The sequence below is a fragment of the Chaetodon auriga genome, chromosome 13 (assembly GCF_051107435.1).
Source record: "Chaetodon auriga isolate fChaAug3 chromosome 13, fChaAug3.hap1, whole genome shotgun sequence".
NCBI classification, from domain to species: Eukaryota; Metazoa; Chordata; class Actinopteri; order Chaetodontiformes; family Chaetodontidae; genus Chaetodon; species Chaetodon auriga.
Genome location: NC_135086.1, coordinates 25,698,433 through 25,726,071, shown reverse-complemented (window position 1 = coordinate 25,726,071; position 27,639 = coordinate 25,698,433). Strand labels below are relative to the sequence as shown.

The 27,639-nt window shown below is 43.1% G+C and overlaps 1 protein-coding gene across 1 annotated transcript in view; it reads right to left on the bottom strand.

The window, feature by feature from the left end:
• The window catches only part of LOC143330715 (SH3 domain-binding protein 4), a 121,601-nt gene that overhangs the window by 11,752 nt on the left and 82,210 nt on the right, over positions 1-27,639 (bottom strand). Inside the window, exon 4 of the mRNA XM_076747447.1 lies at positions 11,681-11,869. Within this exon, the coding sequence (XP_076603562.1) occupies positions 11,681-11,869 (189 nt within the window). The remainder of the gene's footprint in view (positions 1-11,680; positions 11,870-27,639) is intronic.

Below are 27,639 nucleotides of genomic sequence, written 5' to 3'. Positions count from 1 at the left end.
TGGTGAACTTGTTTTGTAACGTACGTGGTGCATTTGACAAGACAGAGCTGAAAACGGCTCGTGTCGCGTCGGTCACTGCCTCCACTCCGGTCGTTTTTTTTTTTTTTACCGTCTGCTTACTCTTAGTTTGGCTGGTGATATAAAGTCAGTTGGAAAACTTTGCTCGTACTGAACACAGTGCTTTTGAGAAGAATACAGTGAACAAGGCTGACATATTATTTCCCTGTTTGCCATTGAAGTTCACACAGATCATTAAAAAAATAAACAGTCTTACAGACCACTTACACACATACACACATATAGCTGAACACACAATAAGTAGCCTATATTAATATTTTTATTGTATATCAATTTCAGACTTAAAATAATGTACCAATTTAAGCACCACCCATTTCCGTTAGGCCCTGCCCACTCCAAGTACAGATACGGATACAGATAATTTAGATGGTTGAACAGATACAGATAGTGGTGTACTCACTCATCCCTGATAAAAAGCATCACTAAAGCACTAGCTCACAGAAAAGAAAAGTCATTCAGATTAACCTGGCTTCATTCATTCATTCATTCATCTTCTATACTCGCATATCCCTTTCGGGGGCGGGGGCTGGAACCTATCCCAGCTGGCAATGGGTGAGAGGCGGGGTACACCCTGAACCGGTCGCCAGCCGATTGCAGGGCAACATAGACATACAACCATTCACACTCACACTCACACCTATGGACAATTTAGAGTAACCAGTTCACCTAATGAGCATGTTTTTGGTCTGTAGGAGGAAGCCGGAGTGCCTGGAGAGAACCCACGCATGCACGGGAAGAACATGCAAACCCCCCAACCCGGGGATCGAACCAGAGACCTCCTTGCTGTGAGGCACGCGCACTATCTGCTGCGCCACCGTGCCGCCCTAACCTGGTTCCATCAAAGGTAAACACTCATGCAGCAACACATGGAGACTTTTTAATTTAATGGATTATTCATCATTACAACAAACAGGATCATCATAGTTTTGGATTAGTGGATGGATTAAACTCCATGCAGATGACGTATTACTATTCCTACAAAACCCTCACTCACCACTACAAGAATCAACTAAACTAATTCAAGCATTCTCTAGAATTTTTGTCAATTCCATTAACTGGAAGAAATCTTTCATCCTTCCCTTACATTGTAACAACTGGGATGTGGCAGCCCGCACACCACCATCCATTTAGCACAGGTCATATCATGTATTCAGGCATTAATGTTTTCATCAGGCTGTCAGAGCTGTTTGGACTCAACTTCATCCCACTAAAATTAAGGAACAGCAACCAGCAAATATACAATACTTTTTTTTTTTAAATAATTTATCTATTCACAATGATTCCAACCCAACCTCCCATCTGCTGGTTCAAATCTCTCGATTCAATTATCTCCAAATTCTACTGGAAAAAAAACAACACCTAGAATCTCAAACTGGCAACTCTGTAAGAACATGAGGACTTAAAGAACCCAAAACATTTTCCATTACTCTCTGGCAAAGCAACTTCAGTACATATTCAAATGGTTTCATTTGAATCAATCAAATCATATATGGCTGGATATAGAACATTTTGTAAAGATATTTAGATTTCAGATTTACCTTTTCTCTGTCACTCTATGAAACATCATCCTTGTTTCAAAACATTACCAATAGCAGCACATCTGACGGCATGGTAGAAGTTGCACAAAATCACAAACACCACTTTTACACCACCTAATTTCACTCCAATCTAGAACAATCCTGATTTTGTAAGTAATGAAAAAACACTAAATTTCCTCACATAGTCTTAAAACATGCATCATACACCTCAAAAACATCTTCCTCAGCACTGCCCTGGTTTCATTCCCCCACTTGCTCCAGGAGTACAGCATCAGGGGCAATCTCTGGAATACCTACAACTTAATTCATCCATTCAAACAAAATGTAACGTAACAGTCACAAACCTTGACCTTCCTCCTTCAGGCTCTGAACATCACTTCCACAAAATATACGGAATAATGTCACAACCAAATTTCCAAAACCATTTATCTCATGACAAAAAATACCAACCTATAACTCGAACAAAATACGATACACCACAGAGGCCACTTCACTGAGCAAAAAACTTTAAAAATGGGACTCTCCTCAGAAATCTGTTCAAACTGCACACGAAACAGCCTGGATAGCCAAATTCACTGTACACCCATCAATCACTTTTGGAAAAAAATTGGGAAGAGACACTATCTTCCGGGGGCTGCCACATCCCATTATGCCCTTCACTCTGCTTACTAGGAGACACATCAATGATCAACCTAAACAAATTCAACAGTAGATTAGTCCTTGAGGAACTAACTATCAGCAAAAAAAACTGTCTTCGGGAACTGGAAATCAAGAAACACTACAGATATTGCACACTGGAAAATACTTTTGGATTGTATTTCCATGGAAAATTTATACACCTCCATCAAAAACATGGAAAAAGAATCCCACTCCATCTGGTTACCCCTAATTCATTATTTACAAACCTGTTTGCATCCCTCTTGATACTTACTTAATGGAAAACCACTTACATACATGCATACATCAACACATGTACAAATATATACATTCATACATGCTTACATATATGTACACCTACATATAAGGGGGGAAGGAGAGGAGGAGGAAAAAAATGGCAAAAGGGAGGAGAATCAATAATGACAATGGTAATTATTCAGTTTCATTTATCTGTAGTCCTATATTAATAAGATTCACAACAGTAATGATAACATTAATAATTATGACATAAATCCACAATCCTGTTTCCCAAAAAGTTGGGATGCTGTGTAAAATGTAAATAGAAACAGAGAATGTGATGATTTGCAAAATATAGAAACCCCACATTTAATTGGAAGACAAATTGAAAGCAATTTTACATTGAGAAACATTAGCTTAAATTGTTGCACTATTTACACTCCTCCTTGAACCGCCACCTTATAGTGGTGGAGGAGTTTGAGTACCCAAATGATCCTAGAGGCTATGTTGTCCAGGGCTTAATGCCCCTGGTAGGGTCTCCCAAACTGGGGACTCGGGGGTCGATTCATCCATCACCTGGGCTGAGGTCACTGAGGTAGTTTGCAAGCTCCTCGGTGGCAAAGCTCCGGGGGTGGGTGAGATCCACCCTGAGTACCTCAAGTCACTGGATGTTGCAGGGCTGTACTGGTTGACACGCGTCTGCAACATCGCGCGGCAGTCGGGGACGGTGCCTCTGGACTGGCAAACTGGGGTGGTGGTCCCTCTGTTTAAAAAGGGGGACCGGAGGGTGTGTTCCAACTATCAGGGGATCACACTCCTCAGCCTCCCTGGGAAAGTCTATTCCAGGGTACTGGAGAGGAGAATCCGGCTGATAGTTGAACCTCGGATTCAGGAGGAACAATGTGGTTTTCGTCCTGGTTGTGGAACACTGGACCAGCTCTATACCCTCCACAGGGTGCTTGAAGGTTCATGGGAGTTTGCCCAACCAGTCCACATGTGTTTTGTGGACTTGGAGAAGGCATTCGACCGTGTCCCTCGCGTCATTCTGTGGGAGGTGCTCCGGGAGTATGGGGTTGGAGGCCCTCTGCTGAGGGCTGTACAGTCCCTGTACAACCGGAGCAGGAGCTTGGTCCGCATTGCCGGCAGTAAGTCGGACCTGTTCCCGGTGCATGTTGGACTCCGCCAGGGCTGCCCTTTGTCACCGGTTCTGTTCATTATTTTTATGGACAGAATTTCTAGGCACAGCCAGGGGCCGGAGGGGGTTCGGTTCAGGAGCTGGCAGATTTCGTCTCTGTTTTTTGCGTATGATGTTGTCTTGTTGGCTCCCTTGAGCCAGGACCTTCAGCATGCACTGGTGTGGTTCGCAGCCGAGTGTGAAGCAGCTGGAATGAGAGTCAGCACCTCCAAGTCCGAGGCCATGGTTCTCGACGGGAAAAAAGTGGTTTGCTCCCTCCGGGTTGGAGGAGAGTTCCTGCCTCAAGTGGAGGAGTTTAAGTATCTTGGGATCTTGTTCACGAGTGAGGGAAGAATGGAGCGTGAGATTGACAGGCGGATCGGTGCAGCAGCAGCAATAATGTGGTTGCTGTATCGGTCTGTTGTGGTGAAGAAGGAGCTGAGCCCAAAGGCGAAGCTCTTGATTTACCGGTCAATCTACGTTCCTACCCTCACCTATGGTCATGAACTTAGGGTCATGACCGAAAGAACGAGGTCCCGGATACAAGCGGCTGAAATGAGTTTCCTCTGCAGGGTGGCAGGGTGCTCCCTTAGAGATAGGGTGAGAAGCTCTGTCACCCGCGAGGAGCTCAGAGTAGAGTCACTGTCCTCCACATCGAGAGGAGACAGCTGAGGTGGCTCGGGCATCTCTACTGGATGCCCCCTGGACACCTCCCTAAGGAAGTGTTCCAGGCATGCCCCACCGGGAGGAGGCCCCGAGGAAGACCCAGGACAGGCTGGAGTGACTATGTCACTCGGCTGGCCTGGGAACACCTTGGGGTCCCCCCAGATGACCTGGAGGAAGTGTCCAGGGAGAGGGAAGTTTGGGCGTCCCTGCTCAGACTGCTGCCCCTGCGACCCGGCCCCCGGATAAAGCGGGTGAAAATGGATGGATGGATGGATAAAATTTACAAAAACAATGAAATTTCTCAGTTTCAGCATCTGATATGTTGTATTTTTATATATTTCTATTACATTTAGTCTTTTTGTCTCTTTCTTGTCTGTTGAGACATGTGATATATACCAATCAGGCATAACATTATGATCACCTGCTTAATATTATGTTGGTCTCCCTTTTGCTACCAAAACAGCCTTGACCTGTCGAGGCATGGACTCCACTCGACCCCTGAACATGTGCTGTGGTATCTGGCACCAAGATGAGAGCAACAGATGCTTTCAGTCCTGTCAGTTGTGAGGTGGGGCCTCCATGGATAGGACTTGTTTGTCCAGCACATCCCACAGATGCTCGATTGGATTGAGATCTGGAGAATTTGGAGGCCAAGTCAACACCTCTAACTCGTTGTTGTGCAACAGTAGCTCATCTGTTGGATCGGACCACACGGGCCAGCTTTCGCTCCCCTCGAGCACCAATGAGCCTTGGTCGCCCATGAACCTATCGCTGGTTCACCACGATCCCTTCCATGGACCACTTTTGATAGATACCGACCACTGCAGACCGGGAACACCCCACAAGAGCTGCAGTTTTGGAGATGTTCTGACCCAGTCATCTAGCCATCACAATTTGGCCCTTGTCAAACTCGCTCAAATCCTTATGCTTGCCTATTTTCCTGCTTCTAACACATCAACTTTGAGCACAAAATGTCATATAATACATCCCACCCACCAACAGGTGCCATGTTGAAGAGATAATCAGTGTTATTCATTTCACCTGTCAGTGGTCATAATGTTAGTGTTATACACCTGATTGGTGTGTATGTTTGTTTCACATTTTGTCATTGTTATTATTATAGATAATACCCACAGTATCATTGTTACTGCGGGCTGGCTCAGGAGGTAGAGAATCAGAATCAGAATCAGAATCAGAAAAAGCTTTATTGCCAAGAATGCTTTTACACATACGAGGAATTTTTTCTGGTGAAATTGGTGCATGACACATCTACTACAATATGACACATCTACTAAAATAAGAGCATAAAAAATAAAAATTTAAATATATATACACAAGTCTGTTATTGTTAGAAACACAGTTCTGTTTTTCAGAAAGAAGTCCAAGTTGAGCGTTAATGTAACGCATAGAGTTATATTTATATCACTCAATGTGACAGAATGAGTCCGAGGTGGAATGTGAAGAGTGTCAGGGGGGGTTCCGGGCCTTGTTGGTAAGGCTGACAGCAGACGGGAAAAAACTGTTCTTGTGGCGTGAGGTTTTGGTCCTGATGGACCGCAGCCTCCTGCCAGAGGGGAGTGGCTCAAAGAGTTTGTGTCCGGGGTGAGAGGGATCAGCCACAATCTTTTCTGCACGCCTCAGGGTCCTGGAGGCGTACAGGTCCTGAAGAGATGGTAGATTGCAGCCAATCACCTTCTCTGCAGACCGAATGACACGCTGCAGTCTGCCCTTGTCCTTGGCGGTGGCAGCAGCGTACCAGATGGTGATGGAGGAGGTGAGGATGGACTCGATGATGGCTGTGTAGAAGTGCACCATCATTGTCTTTGGCAGGCTGAATTTCTTCAGCTGCCGTAGGAAGTACATCCTCTGCTGTGCTTTCCTGATGAGGGAGCTGATGTTCGGCTCCCACTTGAGGTCCTGGGAGATGATAGTTCCCAGGAAGCGGAAAGACTCCACAGTGTCAATAGTGGAGTCACAGAGGGTGATGGGGGCTGGTGAGGCTGAGTTCTTCCTGTAGTCCACAACCATCTCCACTGTCTTTAGAGCATTTAGCTCCAGGTTGTTCTGATTGCACCAGGTCACCAGATGGTCAACCTCCCACCTGTAGGCGGACTCGTCGCCATCAGAGATGAGTCCGATGAGGGTGGTGTCATCCGCAAACTTCAGGAGCTTGACAGACTGGTGACTGGAGGTGCAGCTGTTCGTGTACAGGGAGAAGAGCAGAGGAGAAAGAACACAGCCCTGGGGGGATCCGGTGCTGATGGTCTTAGCGTCGGAGAGGTGTTTCCCCAGCTTCACGCACTGTTTCCTGTCAGACAGGAAGTCTGTGATCCACCTGCAGGTGGAGTCAGGCACGCTCAGCTGGGAGAGCTTCTCCTGAAGCAGAGTTGGGACGATGGTGTTGAAGGCAGAACTGAAATCCACAAACAGGATCCTAGCGTAGGTTCCTGCGGAGTCCAGGTGCTGGAGGATGAAGTGGAGGGCCAAGTTGACTGCATCGTCTACAGACCTGTTGGCTCTGTAGGCAAACTGCAGGGGGTCCAGGAGAGGGTCAGTGATGTCTCTGATGTGTGAGAGCACAAGGCGCTCAAAGGACTTCATGACCACAGAGGTCAGGGCGACAGGTCTGAAGTCATTAAGTCCTGTGGTCCTTGGCTTCTTGGGAACAGGGATGATGGTTGAAGACTTGAAGCAGGCTGGCACGTGACATGTCTCCAGTGAGGTGTTAAAAATGTCTGTGAACACTGGGGACAGCTGATCAGCGCAGTGCTTCAAGGCAGATGGGGAGACAGAATCCGGTCCAGCTGCTTTCCGGGGGTTCTGTCTCCTGAAGAGTCTGTTGACATCCCTTTCATGGATGGAAAGAGTCGTCACTGAGGTGGGTGGGGAGGGGGAGGGGGGGGCCTTTAAGGTGGGCATTGGTGGAGGTGACTGGAGCTGGAGCTGTTCAGAGGTGTCGTGGGGGATGGTTGCTGGACTGTCCCTTTGTCTTTCAAAGCGGCAGTAGAACTGGTTCAGGTCGTTGGCTAGGCGTCGATCGTTGATGGAGTGGGGGGCTTTAGGCTTGAAGTTAGTGATCTGCCTGAGCCCTTTCCAGACAGACGCAGAGTCGTTAGCTGAGAATTGGTGTTGGAGCTTCTCAGAGTACAGCCGTTTAGCCTCTTTCACCGCCTTGCTAAACTTGTACTTCGACTCTTTGTATCTGTCTTTGTCCCCACTCCTGAAGGTCTCTTCCTTTGCCAACCTTAGCTGCCTGAGTTGGGCTGTGAACCAGGGTTTGTCATTGTTGTAACTCACCCTGGTGCGTGATGGAACACAGCAGTCCTCACAGAAGCTGATGTAGGACGTCACAGTCTCCGTGTACTCATCCAGACTGTTGGTAGCAGTCCTGAACACATCCCAGTCAGTAGAGTCCAAACACGCCTGGAGATCCTCCACAGCCTCGCTGGTCCACTTCCTTGATGTCCTCACTACAGGTTTGCAGAGCTTTAGTTTCTGCCTGTACGCAGGAATCAGGTGCACCATGACGTGGTCAGAGTGGCCCAGTGCAGCACGGGGGACGGCGTGATAAGCATCCCTGACGGTGGTGTAACAGTGATCCAGAATGTTCTCCTCTCTGGTCGGGCATTTGATAAACTGTCTGTATTTAGGGAGTTCGTGGGTGAGGTTACCTTTGTTAAAGTCGCCAAGGACAATAACTAAGGAGTCCGGGTTGGTCCGCTCCACACACAGTATCTGGTCCGCGAGCATACGCTGTGCGTCCTGCACGTTGGCTTGCGGCAGGATGTAAACGCCGACCAGAATGAATGAAGCGAACTCACGGGGTGAATAAAAAGGCTTACAGTTAATGGTGAAAGATTCCAGGTCAGGAGAACAGTGCTGCTGGATCACTGTCACGTCCTTGCACCAACCACTGTTGATGTAGAAACAGATTCCTCCACCTTTAGTTTTGCCGGAAAGTTCCGTGTCTCTGTCCGCGCGGTGGAGTTGGAAGCCAGCCAGCTGCAGCGCAGAGTCCGGTATTAATCCACCGAGCCACGTCTCGATGAAGCACAAAACCGCAGATGAAGAAAAGTCCCTGTCTGTACCCAACAGCAGTTGTAATTCCTCCAGTTTGTTGGGCAGTGAACGCACGTTAGAGAGAAATATTCCCGGTAACGCTGTGCGTAGTCCGCGCTGGCGAAGGCGCACGAGCGCGCCGGCTCGTTTTCCTCTCCTCCGGCGTTTCACTGCGTGAGCAAGGGTGAGCACACCTTTGACCAGTATGTCCAAAATTTCCACTGTTGGGAGCAGAAATTTAGGAAATAAATCCTCTGGTGTTGCTCCCCTGATGTTCATGAGCTCTTCTCTGGTGAAAGAGCTCCGGGTACCGTCACAAAAAACAGAGTTAAAACACAAAACAAAACAAAGCAGTCATCCACCTATCAGAAGGTTGGATGTTTGATCCCTGGCCTTGGCAGTCCACATGCCAAAGCATCCTTGGGCAAGATACTGAACCCCAAAACTGTGTGCCAACAGTGTGTGAGTGGATAACGCTCATAATGACCAGGTCGCTTAGCTGCAGTATGAATGTGAACAGGTGATGGCGGACTTGAGTTATAAAAGCGCTTTGGGTGGTCTTAAGACTCAAAAGTGCTATACAAATACAGTCCATTTACCATTATTATCATCTTATTATTGTTGTTGCTGTGATTATCACTGAAAACTGGTACAGATACATCCACAACCTCCCCAACACTGACAAACTACCTCAATACATGTATTAATTCTTGTTACTTATTTTTCTTTGAATACTTGTTTATTATATCCCCCCATCTTTTGTATTCCTTTTTTTCTAGTCATCCATTCAAACTCACTGTTTTCCTAATAATTTAATTATTGCTTAGATCTTTGTTTATTTGTTTGATTGTGTATTTTTTAATCTTTTTTATTTTCTATCTCTGACTCTCGAATACTTCACCACTGTAATATTACTATGATGAAACATAATCAATTTGAGATAATACCCAATTGGGGTCTGCCCAGTTCCTGGTGGCTGGAGCTTCATCCGTTGCACTCCATTGTTCATGGTCTTTCTGTTATCGTCTTTCTCAGATTATTTTGTAAGTGTTTGTCTTTTTGTCTTAATTAAAAAAAAAAAAAAAAGTGTGAATAGAAATATGAAGGAGATGGAGCACAGCGAAAGAATTGACAGCTCATTCTTTCCTCTCCATCCCACCCATGACAACATCCACATTTTTTTATTTATTTTTTTTTTTTTGCAACACAAGGCCACCAGCACTACACATAATGCTTGTCTTGCCGTGATCGACAGTTGCTTGACCCATCTCCCCTCAGAGCACACGCTTGATCCAAATCGTGATGTGCCGTGATTGGTAGGGGTCATACATTTCATCTTGCCAGCCACCAAGACAAAGGAAGAGTTTATGGCACTGTGATCATTAGCTCTGACATGGTGAGCAAGACAAGGCCCTAAACACCTTAGAAACTCACTTTCTGATGATATAGCATCATGGGTGGCATTGTACTGGCTTCTAGCATGACTGTAAAGAATCTGGGAGTTACTTTGATCAGGATATGTCCTTTCACTCCCATGTAAAACAAATTTCAAGGACAGCCTTATTTCACCTACATAACATTGCAAAAATCAGGCCCATCCTGCCTCAATGCAGAAAAACTCGTCCATGCATTTGTTTTTTCCAAGTTGGATTATTGCAATTCCTTACTAGCAGGCTGCCCAAATTCATTGCTGAATATTCTCCAGTTGGTCCAGAACGCCGCAGCACGTGTCTGACAAAAACGAGGAAGAGAAATCATATTTCTCCAATATTAGCTGCTCTGCACTGGATCCCTGTAAAATGTATAGTACAATTTAAAGTCCTTCTTACTTACAGACATAAATGGTCATATTACTTACTCTTCCCCAGAGTCTTTGTGCTTTGTTGCAGGTTCCCATGGATAGTGGCTGAATCTGGATTGTGGATTATTGCTACATCTCCTGCCATGGGCCTGCTTGACATCCACTGCAACTGCTACTACTATTATTACATCCACTGTCACTGTTACTATAGTTGCATTTCTCTCTCTGTCTGTCTCACTCTCTCTCTCTTGCTCTCTGTCACCTTATCAGTCAAGGCAGATGGCCACCCACCCAGAGGCTGGTTCTTCCTGATGTTTCTGCCTGTTAAAAGGAAGTTTTTCCTCGCCACCGTCGCCAAGTACTTGCTCATGAGGGAATTTTTGGGTCTCTGTAGATAAGAGCTAAGCCTGTACCAGCTCTATATGGAAAGTGTCCTGAGACAACTTCTGTTGTGACTTGACGCTATACAAATAAAATTGAATTGAATTGGAGGGAGAAAGACAGAAATATTGTGTAGTCTGATCCTTGCATTACCAGATGGTGGTGATATTGCTGTTTTGATGTTTACCATCCACCATTAAATTAAAGAGGCAGAAAAAGTGGTTGAAGCATTTTGCTGTTGCTCTGGCATTTCAGCACTTCTAGAGCAGTCATTTCTTTGTTCTTAAGGGACCCCGGTTCTATCAATGAGTAAATATTTTATGGATATTTATTTTATATTTATATTATATTCAATACATAATAATAACAGTACAAAACAACTGATAAACTGATCAATTAACCTAAATCATGAACACAGTAACTGCAGGAAGTTTGTGTAAAACAACCAATTTTGAGCTGATTATTTTCTGTGAGTATTACATCAGAGATGAGTTTTCCTGACATTTTTAGGAAACCTTTATGCAATTCTCTGTATTATGCTTTTCAAAAAAAAAAAATCATACACATTTAATGGGTTTGTTTTTCGTCAAATTCAATGTTTTCTTCTCCCTGACACTTGGCAATTATTCTATTTGTTCTTCGGTTATTTCAACTTCATGCTTTTCTAATGCAGCATGAGGCTGTTTAGCACAGAATGAAGGCTTTATGAACGTAAGTTGTGTTCAGGTCTTCACCCTAGCCTTATTCTGTGAGATTAAAAAAAAAAAAAATCAAAACTTTAAAAATGACAATTTCATTTACTTTTCTTCGCAGAATTGGAATGCTCAGACATAGGCTTACTAATTTTCTTTTTATTACTTTTATTTTTTAAAAGGTTTTCTTACATCCCTTCAAATCAAGAAGCCCCCACACCCCAATGAAGCTTTGGCAACCCCTAGTGGGAGTCAGGAGTTCCGGCTTTGTGATTCTTATTCCAATTTAACTTGAAAAAACAAATCATTGCCATGCTTAAATCAACAAGAAATGCAACTCAAAGTGCTTTACAACAAAGAAATCACACGCCAAGTATATAAAAAAAGACAGATGTACCTCACTGTCCACCACCCCATTCTTGTCACGATGTGGTGCCTCATAGGCATCCATCTGCTGGCGTGAAACTTTTGCAAGCCTCTCAGCCAGCTCCCTCCAGCGTCCAGCCACCTCCACAGCTGTGGTCAGAAGCACAAAGTCCATGACCAATCTGGCCACGAGACCCTGACAGTCCATCTTCAACAGTGCCTGCAGAGAAACACCACAAGAGGACTTCAGAGTGAGATAAATACATAAAAGAGTAGTGAAAAATACAGTCTGAAATAATGGAGGGAGGTAGAAATTAAGATCCTGGATTCTGGAGACATGTGGGAACTTAGCTGTAAAGAAAAATCAGATATCAGCTCTGACTTGGAATCAGTGGACAAGGTAAGAGAGAGGACCATAGTGACTTGTTAGAAAAGAGTCTAGTAAAGATGGAAACTGAGCAGGGGACAGTGAAGTTTGACTAAAACCACACACTACAGAAAGACTAATAAATGTATGTCTGCAGGTTTCATTCCGCTGACTTGATCCTCTGTTATTTTCCGAGGCCTGCCTCTGCAATCCCCCTGGAAATCTCAGCTTTGTACATTTTTCAGATGCTTTCAAGTGGAAATCGAAATAAGGGCTTAATGTTGTTTCAACAGCAACACTCAGGATTTATGTCACATCTGAAAGGGAGGAAAACTGGTAACCAATATTGAAAAAAAAAAACAAAACCAAATAAATAAAACAGTACACACAAAAGTTGCTATATTCAATAAGATTGACATCTAAAGCAGAATTTCTGAAAAAAACAGACCTCTGTATTTTTATTTGCATCTTGGGATAATTAATTAGACCTGAATAAATTAGATATTTAATTCTGGCCCTTGGACAAATGCAGTTGAGAAGCTCTACCTTATCTCGTGTTAAGAATAGGCTACAATACCTTATGAAGTGTAATATTTTCTAATTTGAAATTAATTTTCTATTGATCATTAAATTGTTAGTGACATTGAATATACAGTGAAGCTGGGGATTGTTCAGACCTCTGATCTTAAATAAAAATCTGATCAGTAACAAGTTTGGGAACCCTTGATCCACAGGCAAATCAAGGCAACATACTGATGATTTAGAGAACCGTCAGGGTCAGAAATGAACAGTAATCTTCAGGCTTTCTTGATCTGATGTAAATTTAGACAGTTGAACAACATGGCATGAATGGTGACGTAAAAAAATGAGGAAGAGAAGTGCAATGTGGCTTCCATTCTAACTGCTCTGGATAGTAGTCTGGTTCCTTCCATCAGCCTCTGTAACCTCTCTGTGTCCACCAGTTCTGCCCAGACGACTGGTGTTTATGGGTAAAGGAAACACTAAAAACCACACAACCATACTACTACTACTTGAGACATACTACTTGTACATTATTTCAACATAAATATGGCTTTTATAAGATCTACATCTACACAATCATTACAAAATAAGCAAATGCAATAACGCCCTATACCATGTTGTTGAATTATTTGCAGCTTCACCCACATTTAATTTTCCATTAAAGAATGTGACTGATAATTAATTTTTTCAACAATCAATCAATTACCTGTCCGTCTGGATTTATTTACAATTCAATTATATATTTAAATTTAGAATATTTCTTGACAGCCCTGACAAACCCACCCTCACACACATACAGATGGCTTGACAAGGACGCAACCTGAGACTTGCAGACTCAATGCAGCTCAAGTTTTGGCTTCAGTTCCATGTACAAGAATGTGTGAAATGAGCGGATATGGAAGGGGGATGAGACTGGGTGGGGGGCCTCCATCAGTCTGATACAGGATGAGATAGCAGTGGCTGTGGGCCAATGAGATGCCACTGACTGTTCTCCAGGATCCAGCTTACATGAATCAGAGGAAAACAAAACAAAACCAAAAAAACAAAACAAAACAAAAAAAACCACTAAGAACATCTCAGGGATGACTTCTGGACAAACTCTAGAGCTCTGTTTTACTGTGACTGACTGCATGGTGTCACAAAACATTTGTTTGTTTCTGAGTCTTTATAGATGTTGAGAGAAAAAGTCTGTCAAGGAGATAAACTCCTTGACAAGCACCTGTTTCCTCACTACATAGTAATGACAGGAAATTCCTGCCATTCATTTCATTCATGAGTTTAATCAGTGTCTCTAGATTTTAAGGAACAATAGGGAATTCTTTGAGCTCTTTGCAGGCGAAAATTTGTTAGACAGTGTCACTTTGGTCAGGGATGAAGAAAAGGATCACTAAACAGCAATTACTTTTTTTCTGTGATAAAAGAAAATAACATAAAATAGAGGACCAGCACGTCCTTCCGGGTGCTCCCTGAATGCAACACACTTGTAACTGTTACACTGATGTCACGTCGATGATACGCAATATGACAACTGTCAAGAAAAGTAGATGCGGAATGTTGTGATTTCAGTTTATTTTTTTGTTGTGTTCCTTGTTGGAGTGCCCAAGAAGCAGCTTTCACAAAACATTTTTCTGACAGAGACACTGCTATGCAGACAAGTTTTGTGGTGAGTGTGGAAGGTGAAACCTCATTCATAGGAAGAATTTGTGATGGAATGTTGTTGCCGCAAGGGCTGTCAATGAATATTATCCCAATTCGGTGAATTGAAAAGAGTTTACTTCAATCAATCCACTGTTGATGATGATTGTTGGTGTAGTGAGAAGAAAAACCAAGAACGTTTTGGTGAGTTTTATTTTGTTTCTGTTGAGTTTGAGAGAAGTGTCTTTCACAATGATGGTATGCGACGTGTTTCTGGTTCAACAAAAAACAACAATTTTAGTGGAAGTACTTTGACAATACACAATCATCCAGAGGGGTAAAGTTGCACCAGATTTCATGGCTGCCAGCTGCGGTGCTCTTGCTCAATATTAGAAAAAGCTGTTGTCTCCATTATTCACTTAGACAGAAAAACATGGGAAAATAGGGTCCATAAATACTAGGGATACTACGGAGTGGGCGGGGCCTAACAGAAATGGGTGGTGCTTAAATTGTACATTATTTTAAGTCTGAAATTGATATACAATAAAAATATCAATATAGGCTACTTTGTGTGTTCAGCTATATGTGTGTAAGTAAGTAAGACTGTTTATTTATTAATGATCTGTGTCTTATTTTAGTTGCATGTTTTAACGACATGTTTAATTGCTATTCATTTCATTTACTCATTTTATTTTATTTTATGTTTATGTCTTAGTCCCTTGGTTTTTAGCTCCAGTGTTTCCTCATGGGGGTCCTTGGTTTTTAGGTCAAGTGATCCTTATGGGGGCCCCCCTCACTGGGAACTGCTCCTGCTCTACTGATGGGGGCGCTGCTGAGGGGACGGCTCTGGCCTGGATGGCTGGAGGCCTCTGCACCTTGGTGTGGGGCCTCCTGTCTGCCTGGGTCGGGGTGGTCTCAGGCGGTACTTCCCGGTCATGAGCCGGGGGCCTTCTCAGTGTGGATGGCCCCCAAAGGTGGCTTATTCCTTATCTTGTCCGTATGGGTGTGTTTGTGTATGCGTGCGTGTCTGTGCATGTGTTTCTATATGTAGTTATGGGGGCTATAGGGCTGGCTTTTCTTCTTTGTTGTTTTTAACCTCAACAAAGTAAAAGTATGAAAAGTATGAAAAGTGCCATATAAATAAATAAAGTTTGAAGTTTGAAGTGTGAACTTGGTGATTCATGCAAACATCCAATGATGGCAAACGGAAATAATTCAGCCTTGTTCACTGCATTCTTCTCAAAAGCACCGTGTTCAGTATCAGCAAAGTTTTCCAACTGACTTTATATCACCAAGACAGTTAGAAAAAAAAAAAACGACCGGAGTGGAGGCCATCATACAAACCAACATAGAGGCAAGCTGAAGAAAACCTAAGGAGTACTGAAGAGAGCAACGTGAGCTAGAGACGTGTCTGTATAGGGAAGGGCGGGCGCTGTGTGTGACTGGCCAATCACAGAGCGTGAAGACAGTCAGTTACCCAATGAGGATTTTCCTGCAGCACGAGCACGGATATTGACGAGTTTTACTCATATCATGCTTGTACTCGTCAAAAATGCTTTATCTGTAGGGCTCAACCCTAATAAATACATCATCGGAATGTTTCCTGTCTGTCTGGGAATTTAAATATTTCCAGGACACATAGACCAGCACCAATTGAAAACTCTGCACAAAATGTCACTTTCATTGATTGAGAATATAATGTAGGTCAAAGTGAGATAAGCGAATAATTCAGCAACATGGTAAAGGACACATGCCTGGAATTAAGCCATTTTTAAGGCAAGGCCATTTCAGTCTTTGAGAAATTAAAAATTATTTGGGTAGCCAATATGTAGGGCATCAAGGCCAAAACCAATGATGCAAGGTAAGGTAAGATAACTTTATTTGTACCCGAAGGTAGACTTGGTTGCAGGTGAAAAGAGAGTGGGCTGCTTACACACACAGACAACATTTACGACATTGACAGAGACAGTGACATAACAATGACAACAGGGCTCCAGACATAGAAACATGGATAAAGAGTATACAAAAAGTTACTGGTATCAAAATACAGAGGATACAATACAGAATAAAAGCCATCGTGGCGGATACAAAAAACTAGGCTGGAATACATACATAAATACATTAAAAAGGTTGTACAGTCCATAAGTTAAATACGTTACTGTGTAGTCCCACAATAGCCTAATTGCTATTTAACGTCTTGATAGCTGAGGGAACAAAACTACCTTTGTATCTCTTTGTTTTGCAGACAGGCATTTTGTACCTGCAGCCTGATGGGAGAGGCTGAAATTCACCATATACACATCAAAAACTGGAGAGTTGAAATTTCAGGGTTAAATATTTAAGAGTTGATTTTAACTCCCAAAGAGTAATTTCAATAAATTCGGAGTTAAATGGTGTCCAATATTGGGGTTATTTGACAGAGTTGATTGTACTAGTGTTAATTTGCCCAAACAACTCTCCAGAGACGTAATTAAGCTCCGCCTCCAACTGTGCACTTCGCTTCTTCAGTGTGAGACGGAGAGGAAGACCTTACCGACCCTCCACCGATGCGATTCGTTACGGTAAGTGCAATTACATTTCAAACTATGAGAAATCATTGAGAAATCGATGCGCAGCGCAGAATGGACATTGGAACAGTTTGTGAGAATATTGCTCCTCGCAAAGCCCGGACTGAGCAGCTGTAAGCTAAGAGCAGAAGTTAGCTAGCAAAAAAGTTAGCTTAGTTAACTTCAGCTAGGGCAGGGTGTCGTTGTCTGAGAGTACCGTGACCATCTTTCGCCGACCGCGGGGATCGGATGGTGCTTTTGCTCGGTGTCGGCGGTAACGTAACTTTAAATTTTTGGACTTGTGTGTGTGTGGGGGTGGGGGCACTATGACCGTCGTTGGAGAGCGGAGCGCGGCGCACGTTTTCCCGCGTCGACATGGAAAGAAGTTCAGTGGGATATTTCGGATGTGTGTGTAGGGAGGGGGTCGGTGTCTTCGGGTACCGTGACGCCAATATCCAAACCGACTTTTTTTTCGTCTCGACTTTCGGTCAACTTTTTTTCCGTTCTGACACGAAAAAAAGTCCAACCTGCAAATGTGTGCACTGGGTCACCGTCTTGTCTTGTCTGCCTCGTTTCAGTAAAATGTTGGTCCAGGTGAAGTTCAAAGAACAGCAGAAGTACGTGAAATTGGATTTACTTGAAGGACAGTTTGACTTCACGCAATTCCATGGAAAAGGTGAGGTGGCATTTTTGACAGTGCATTAAGAAAAATGTTTTGAAATAAAAGTATTATTAATTAATGTCTGGACTAGACACAACATCATCTTGCTTAATTTCTTTTTATTGTGATTTCTCCATATGACTCAACCCCTTGTTTATATGAAATTTCTCCTTCAGGAGACTAATAAAGGCATCTGATTCTGATTATAGAAATCAGTTTATTATAAATCCTTTTTTAAGGCAAGAATATTTTATCTCACTGTCTTTTCCAGTAATTGAGAGGTTTTGCCTGCCACCTGACGCACAAGTGATTTATAAAGATGCAACAGGGACAGAGGTTGATGCAGAAATATTCAGCGATCTGATTGGGCAAGGCAATGCGGTGCTGACAGCTTTTTCAAATGACGGTGAGAAATAAATAAAACAAGTACAATCAAGCATTCTTTACTTTAAAAAGTTAATTTATTTACACCTTTTTGTATTCCTAGAATTTTCAGATAGCTCCATTTCTCCTGCATCTGAGGTGTCTGACTTGAGCTTTAGCTCAGATTCATCAACGATAATTATGGATGAGATCCCTCGCAAGAGACAAAGACTTGGGTATGCATGTGCAGCATCTGCTAAACAGGTAGTTAAAATGCTTGTGCATCTTACGTTTATTCACACTTTCACTAAGTTTTAGGAGTGCTGGTTATCCTCATGTTGTGCCAACTTGTGTTTTTATTTTCTGTTAGTTGGTTGAATCTGTGCTTCGAAGAAAGTCAGGTGGTGAACAAGTACTCCAGGAGTACCACACAACAGAAACCCTTACAGATGCTGCAAGAAGAAAAATGGTTAACATACTGGTGGCTGACACGATTGATAAGCACGGGTAAGTGTGTTTCATATTCTTTTTACAGTATTTGTGGCTTACCACATGACCATTCTATAGATAATTTTTTATGTATCCCCTTTAAGGCATCTGCCCTCGAAATCCGTTCGAGAAGACTGTGCATTTGGGATAGTGTCGCTGTTCCCATCCCTCAAGGATCCATATTCCGATAAAGGCTATGTAAGTTATCATTATTGTTTGCACGGCTCTCTCATACTTGCATGTTGTTGTGTGCTTGTGCATGTCATTGACATTTAAATTGTGAGATTAAAGTATTAATGTACATTCATTTTAATTTCAGGAACACTTCTATGATGCACAAAGCAACACAGGCTACATTGCTTGGCGATTGAAAACGGTCCAAAGGAAGATCCGTCAAGAATCTGCACTGCCACCAAACAGCCCTATTGACGTTCGTTCAGGGGGTCCACAATTCCAAAGGACTGTTACTGTTGAAAATCAGCTTGAAGGGGATGCTTGCAGAGAAGCCATGTCTTTGCTAAACCAAACCACAGACAGGCTTTTTCAGATTTGATTTTGATTTTTCAGAAGATGAGGGAGACATTTCAGCACCGTCAAAAACTTGTCAGAGACCCAGACAGAAGTGGCGATATCCTCTCCATCTTCCCAAGATTCTTGGATGCAGAAGGATTGGTAAGTTTAGAATCATATGTTAAGAATGGCTTGAAAATTAGAAGCATTTCCTGTAGTATTTGTAATTTCAGTTTATTTCATACAGGTGGATCAAGACTTCACCCTCCTGTTTGACACTGAGACGTTATCCAGACTGCTTCAAAAGTGGGATGTGTTCTTCAGGTCAAATGTCCTAAAAGAGGCCCAGCAGCTCACTTCAACCCCAGAGTTGTGCCACTTATTGCAGGCCGCAGAAGGTACTCCAGAAAGTCAGCTTAATAATGCAACAAGTGAGTTGTGTGTGTGTGTATTTTAAAGCAGTTGTCGTAATTTCAGTTGGGTGTCAGTTATTTATTACTTTTATGATTGATTAAAATTAGGAAATGAAAGCACCTTTTGATTTAGTATATATCTGAGTTTTGGGATATTAACAGTAATGGACAATGATTACACAATGCAACTGCTATCATTCAATCAATTTTCAATTAATCTTTCAAACTCTTTGCCCTCAGGCTACGACCAAGAAATGTCCACTCTGTTGTTATTAATACACCTCCTTCCACCACCACCTCGGGGAAAGGCGTCTCCCAAAATCAGTCCATGTGATGCAGTCGAGAGACTGGTAGTCTTTCATAAGGTAACTATATTAAGTTCAGAATTATTTTACATCAGCCTCTTAGCCACAAGTTTGAATGACGAATGGTTGGATGAAATTAACCTTATTTTAATGGGCATTTTGATCTTGAATGAATGTATACAATGTTTGAATACTAATAATTTAGTTGTAATGTAGTTTTTTTATTTTCTTTGTGACAGCACATTCTTGAATCTAATGTCAGGTTTCTTAATGTCAACACTAGTCATGCTGCAGTTTGGAAGAGCATGACCGCAACCAACAGCGTCGGCAGCCATACATTCTTGCTGTTGGGCGTCAGAGGAGCAAGATTGACAACTTCTACATCGCCATGGATAAGAATCTCATTCCATGTCAGGCCAAGGATTCCATCGGGGCATGTGATGAACTTTTCAAAGCACATTTTGTGTTCAACTTGTCTTATGATGATGCACTTGTCAACTTTTACACGTTCCTGCAGACAACAGTGTACAACATTGATGTCGGGAAAATGAAGGAGTCACCAAGAGTGAAAGAACTGAGAGCCAGACTACTTAATCAGCCAGTGGAATTCCCTCTCTCGCTCTGTGAGTAAGAAGCTAAATGCTGACCTGTTTCTTGTGACAGAAAGTTTATCCCAGCAGTCAGCAGCTGATATCACATTTGAGAGTTGAACATGGTTACTATCCTGGACCCAAGTTCAAATTGTTTTGTTGTCAGCAAGGCTGTAGGCATCAGTTCTTAACATATGCAGGTTTTCGAAAGCATCTGAATTGTGTTCATAGCAATGTTGAGCAAATTGCTGAAACTTCAACAGCTAACAATGAGCCAGTAGAAACCTCATCTCATGATGTGGAGGATCAGGTTAATTCCCCAGCTGAATGTAGCTCTTCCAGCGTTTTTTCTGAGAGCAGTTCTCTACTACCTCAAGATCGAACCAAAGAAATGTGTGCATCCATCGTGGCCAGGTTACAAGGGAGTGGGATTTCCAACAGTTTAGTATCCTCAATAGTCGGAGATTTGGAGGAGCTAACAAGTGAACTTCGCTCACAGGCTAAGCATGCTGCTATTGCTGCTTTACCACTGAATGACCCCAACATATCTGTGATTAATGAATCTCTTGAAGAATTTGAAAACCCATTCACACATTTGAACACGGAATGGAAACGAAATCAATTCTTTAACCAAAAATGGGGAGTTGTAGAGCCAATAGAAATACAATTGGGAGTGAGATACGATAACAGACAAAATCAGAGAACTGGTACTTATGATCAAGTACCTGTGAAAGACACTTTCATATATGTTCCCATTTTAGAAACCTTGAAGTTCATGTGCAGAAATCCAGAAATTTGTGAACTTATTATGTGTGAAGTTATTTTAAAACCCACCCTCTGTTTTCAGCAAAAAAACATGCACTACAAATTCAACTATACTATGATGATTTTGAAACAGCAAATCCCCTTGGCTCCAAACGAGGAATTCACAAAATTGGCTGTCTTTATTTTATTTTAAGAAATTTGCCCCTGTAGTATAATTTTTCTCAACTGTTATGTGAAGAATTGAGTCAAACACTGTAATCAATGGTAGTTTTCAGCAGCAAGTATTGTAGCAGAAGCAGCAAGTATTGTAGCAGAAGTGTGATAGTTCATGTGCTCAAAAATACAAGAGCAATGTTAGAAATGGAGAAGAGGCACATAGGGGAGTTGAGCTGGTGATGCTGTGCAAGGCTGACACGACAGTGTGCAGCAAATATCAAAAATCAAGAGACCATATGAGCAAATGTCTACAGCATGAAATATCAAAAATCAAGAGACCATATGAGCAAATGTCTACAGCATGAATCTTGGTACTTTCCATGGTTCTGCAGGTGTCTCTGTGTCTGTAACCTTGCATAGCCCTGTGTGTCCTTATATAACCTTACTGTGTTCAATCTATGTTATTTATCTATTATCACTCTATGAAAGGATAACAATGTTATCAATCACACTATGATTTGTTATGTCTTAATGCATACTGATTTCTGGTGAATATCGTGATTATAAATACTTTTTAAAAAAACAGAGCCCATGACAATCAGAAGTTAATGGTGTAATTGTAAGAGGTAAATACTTTTTAAAAAACAGAGCCTGTGACAATCAGAAGCTAATGGTGAAATTTCAAGGGAATAAGAAGAGTAAAAGTACCTGCAAGCCCAGACTAGCGGTCAAGAGATAACATAATGGTGTATAAAAAAGAGAAGGATCAGAAAAAGAGAAGATGCCCCAAGGGAGGGGGTGACCTTGAGCAAACTGTATAAAAGACAAGCGCTGACTCCTGTAAGTTGGAGAGACTTGGAGAACTTCATTGGAGTTACATCTTGTGTGTCTCTGAGTGTTTCCCCTTTGTTATCGATAATAAAGTTGCTTCTCGGACTTCGACTCCTGCAGCCTCTTTTTGAGCATTTTTCTCGGACAGCTGAATTGGATTTACAACACCCCCAAAATTCAATTCGGCTTTGATAAACATACATCTGGTATCACTTTTTCATACGCAGGATATGCACAAGTATGTTATATTGGAACCTCTGATAAATGATGTGAAAAAAATTGGAAAGCGAAGGGCTTTGTCTTCCATTTTCTGTTGAATCAGTGTATGGTACAATCTCACAGGTCACAGGGGATAATCTTGGAATGCACACAATTCTTGGTTATAATGAGTCATTCAGTAGTACATATTTCTGTCGCCTTTGTTTGATTGAGAAGAGTGACTGTCAAGCAGTATACAGTGAGGATGATCCTAAGGTCATACTACGCAGAAAAGATGTGTTTGAAGTGCATTGCCAGTCTCTTCAGGAAAACCCCAAATTGAAGTCACTATTTGGTTTGAAACATAATTCGACACTTAATTCACTGCAGTATTTTCATGTTTGTGATAACTTTTCATTTGATATTATGCATGATCTTCTTGAGGGAGTGGTCCAGTATGAGATGAAACTGCTTTTTGGATATTTGACACAAAACTTTATTTCAGAACATGACTTACTTTCAAGGATTTATGGATTTGATTATGGATTTCTACAACGAAAAAACAGGCCCACAAAAATCATTTTGGACAGTGCGAACAATAGCATTGGTTTAAATTCTATTCAGACAATGTGTCTTGTAAAAAACATCCCACTGTTGTTTGGTGACATAATTCCTAAAGGAAACAACAACTGGAATTCGGTACTGCTGTGACTTCAAATAATGAACATTGTTTTTTCACCTTCTCTCACTCAAGGTATGACAACTTTTTTGAAGCATTTGATTGTTGAACATCACAGACTTTTTAAATACTTGTATCCACACAGAAACTTGTTACCCAAGCATCATTTTATGATACATTACCCATCATCTCTAAGGAAAATTGGCCCTTTATTGCACATGTGGTCTATGAGATTTGAAGCCAAACACAAAGTGTTCAAAGATTTTTTAAAACATTTCAAAAACATAACCAAATCATTTGCGAAAAAGCATCAGATGACAATTGCGTATCACTGGGAAACCTTCAAACACCAACAAAATGAGTATGGACCCATTAAATCTTTTTCCCTCAGAGATGAGAATGTGGTCAACAATCAGATGCTTGAAAGAATTATGTCAAAGGAAGTTTTCTCAACTAGTTGGGTTAAAGTTAGTGGTATAGAATACAGAGCTGGGCTTGCCATTTGCAGTGCTATGGAAGATGACATGCCATTGTTTTCTCAAATAAGTAATATACTTTTGGTTGAAAATTACGTATTTTTTCTGCCAACCAAGCTATTCACAGAGATGTTTGATGACCACCAACATGCTTTCAGAGTGTTAAGATATGGTGAAAAATGTATATTGAAAATGACTGAGCTCAAATTTCACACACCATTTGACGTTCAGAGTTCATACAATTCGTCAGATGCTAGTTTTTATATTGTGCCTGCATATGTAATGTTTTAGGTATGCCACTGCAGTGGAAATAAATGCTATTTAAGTCTAATAAATGTTTGAGTTTATTCTTTACAATTCATATAAATAACATTTCTTTTTGACACTTTTTCAGTGTTGATAGCTTAACACTTTCAGTAGTTAAATGAACACTACCAAAATAGTGAAATTATAACTCTGAGCAGTGTTATTTGTCTAATCCCTTAGTGTTACTTTAACTCTGTTTGAGAGTTAAAAAAGTAACTCTGGCATAGTGTTAAAAATTTAACTATCTTCAAGGTGTTAAATTAACTCTGAAAAGGTTGGAGCTATATAAACCCCGAAAAAGTGTTGAAATTGACTCTGTAGGAGTCAATTCAACACTGAACTTTTTGCTGTGTAGTGGGTGGGATCCATCTTCTAAGATAGACCCAACTAGCCTCTGTAGCTGCCAAGTATGTAGGGATTCGGGGTTCAGCTGTGGCTCTCCAATCAGCCTACTAGCCCGTTGGATCAAGCCAGATAAGTGCAGTGTGGAGGACATCGGAGAAGCCATCGTGTTGGAGCAGCTGCTGAGGGTGTTTCCACTTGACATCCGCACGTGGGTCAAGGAGCGAGAGCCCACCACTGGCTTAGAGGCAGCGAAGCTTGCAACCCAGTATGTCAACGCCCGGAGGCCAGTTCTGACCAGATTCTACCAGCACCAGCCCAACAGAAAACAAGGAGACAGCCGACAAGAAGGTCAGAAAGGTATTAACTATGAGACTAAGGGGAATGTGGGGGTCAGCAGAGGTGGACAGCAGGCTAGTGCTGGTCATGTGATGGTGTGTGTGTGTGTGGGGGGGGGATCATCTGTTTCTACTGCCGGCAGCCTTGCCACAAGGCCTCAGACTGCCCTCTCAAAAAGCCTAAACTGTCTGGTTACTGTTATGTCCCCCACAGGAGGTGTCTGGAGAATCAGGTACCCTGTGCTCAGAAGATGACTCATTTCATGCAGTTACCGTCAACGGCGTACCAGTTTTGGCTTTGTTAGACAATGGGAGTACCATGTCACTGATTAAGAAATGCTATCTGACAGACAGTGGTATTGACTATGGGAACAAAGCTGACGTTGAATGTGTTCATGGGGACCAGAAACCCTACCCCACAGCTGAGGACCATAGTTGTGGATGGACAGCCATTTTTACCACAAGTGGGGGTTATTGATCATCTGTCTGTTGATTGCATTCTGGGGAGGGATTTGCCAATCCTGTGAGACCTAATTGCAGGAAAAAGACAGAAAGCTGAGATGTGTGCCATGGTAACAAGGTCCCAGGTTAAAGCTGGCCTGGAGCCCCTCCCAGATCTGTGTGAGGGTGGTTCCAAAGGCCCGAGAAAATCATGGCAACGTCGTCGCATTGAGACAATGCAAGGTACTGCCACTAAGGTAGAAAACTATCCCGAGCCTGTAAGTGTACTGGGACATTCCCAATGACATAACCCAGTTGCAAATGTCTGATCCTACTCTGTCTTTCTTCTACAAGCAGGTTGAGGATGAGGAGGAGACACAAGACTCTGGTCCAATGGTTATGATTGAAAATGACATTCTGTATGCAATGGGAGATGCAGGTAAACGCTTAGTGGTACCAACCAGTTGTTGGCCTCTTGTCTTACATCTGGCACACACAGTACCCTGGGCAGGCCATCTAGGGCAGCAGAAAACCTATTTGAGGTTGGGGTCATGGTTTTACTGGCCAACAATGTTTAACGATGTCAAACATTTTTGCACCACATGCCCAGAATGTCAGGTTACCACACACATTAAAGCCAAGCAGGTTCTATTACACCCATTACATGTCATCAGTACCCCTTTCTGGCGCATAGCCATGGATGTGGTTGGTCCGTTGGAGAAGAGTAGCGCTGGTTACCAATACATACTTGTGATCTGTGACTATGCCACACGATTCCCTGAGGCTTTTCTTCTCCGAAGCATAAAGACATCAAAGATAATCAGTGCCCTTGTCCAGCTTTTCTCATGTGTAGGGGTGCCTGATGAGATCATCACGGACCAAGCTACAAACTTCACTTCTGGCATGATGAAACAGCTGCAGAAGGAACTGGGCATCAAAAGCATACGGACAACTCCCTACCATCCCCAGGCTGATGGTCTGGTTGAGCGATTCAACCAAACCCTGAAGCAGATGCTGCGTAAGTTTGTTTCTGATACTGGCCGTGATTGGGACAAGTGGTTACCTTTTGTCTTGTTTGCCTACAGGGAGGTGTCTCAGGCATCAACTGGTTTCTCCCCGTTTGAGCTCCTTTATGGATGGCCAGTGCAGGGTCCACTAGATCTCCTTAGGAAGGAGTGGGAGGAACTAAGAAGCCAGCACCAGAGGGTATCCTGTCCTTTGTACTCCAAATGCATGAACACCTTGAGAGGTACCATGAAGAGGCTCAAGGCCACCTGGAGAGGGCGCAGGAGGACCAGAAGTGCTGGTATGACAAAAGGGCTCAGCAGAGGGAGCTGACACCAGGTCAGATGGTCCTGATCTTACTCCCAACCAGCTGCAATAAACTGTTAGCCAAATAGCAGGGGCCTTATGAGGTGTTGAGGAAGATGGGACCTGTGACGTACGAGGTGGCTCACCCAGACAAGGGAAAAGTCTCCCAGGTCTACCATATCAATCTGCTCAAAGAGTGGAAGGAGCGTGAACCTGCCAAGGTGTTACTGGTGCATTAGGTCCAGGAGCGAGATGGTGAGTCTGACTCTAACCTGAAACAATTCCTCCAGCCAAGGACCCCTCATCTGGAGCACCTACCCTCACAACACGAACAGAAGTTGAAAATGCTGTTTTGGGAGATTCCTGGGCTGTTCTGAGACAGTCCAGGGCGAACAACACTGATGCAGCACACCATTCGTCTCCAAAAGGCAGAGTGGTTGGTGCGGTTGGTGGGGCCCCTGAGGGATGAGGTCCAGAAGATGCTTGATCTCAGGGTGAATGAGCCATCTAAGAGTGAGTGGTCCAGTCCCATGGTAATGGTGCCCAAGAGGGATGGCTCTCAACGGTAAAAACAGTACACCGCTTTCCGTACACCATCAGGATTGTACCAGTACCATTTGGACTGCACGGAGCACCTGCGACTTTCCAAAGGTTGATGGATGCTGTTCTCACAGGGTTCGAGTCCTTCAGTGCTGCCTACCTCGATGACGTCGTCATCTTCAGCCATTCCTGGGAGGACCATCTCCAACATCTGCGACAGATCCTGACCTGTACTGAGAGGGCTGGCTTGACCCTCAATGCTCAGAAGTGTGAGTGGGTCAAGGGTGAAGTCCACTGTCTGGGGTTCCAGCTGGGGGGGGGTCACATCCGCCCTCTTGTGGACAAAGTCGAAGCCATTCGTAATGCCAAGCGCCCACGCACCAAGAAGCAGGTGAGGTCATTCATAGGCCTTGTAGGGTGGTATTCTCACTTCATTCCCCACTACTCCACTCTTGCCAGTCCCTGGCTAATTTGACTCGAAAAGGAGAACCTAACCTAAGCCTGTAAGATGGTCCCTGTAAGATGGTCCCCAGAATGTGAGCAGTCCTTTACTGCTCTCAAGAATCCTAACCTATCCTCTGTAGTCCTGACTTTCAGAAGCGCTTCATGGTCCAAGTAGATGCCTCCGATGTTGGCATTGGAGCTGTGTTGACACAAGGGGACGAGGGAGGGGAGAGACCCGTTCTGTATCTCAGCCGTAAGTTGGAACCCCGGGAGACCAGGTATTCAACCATTGAGAAAGAGGGCTTAGCTATTAAATGGGTTTTGGACAGTCTGCGCTATTATCTCCTTCGAAGGGAGTTTGACTTAGAGACAGACCACAGAGCTCTGGCTTGGATTAACACAATGAAGGATCGCAATGCTAGGATCACAAGATGGTATCTTGACTTGCAACCCTTCAGTTTCAGGATCAGGCACAAAGCAGGCAAGAGCAACCTGTTGGCAGACTACGTGTATCAGTTGACTACGGCTGCACCAGGAGAGGGGGGAGGTAATGTGGCAGTTTTACCTGCCACTGGTAACCCATCACCCCACACCAGCACTCAGTTCAGATGCCACATGTTGGCCAGGTAGCATGCTATGAATAATTTGGTGGGTGCACACACTGAGCTACTTTCAACAACTTAGTAAGCTTCCTGTGCTATTTCTTTTTGTTCCCATAGTTTACAAAAACTCACAAAACCATTATTATTGTTGGAGTTAACT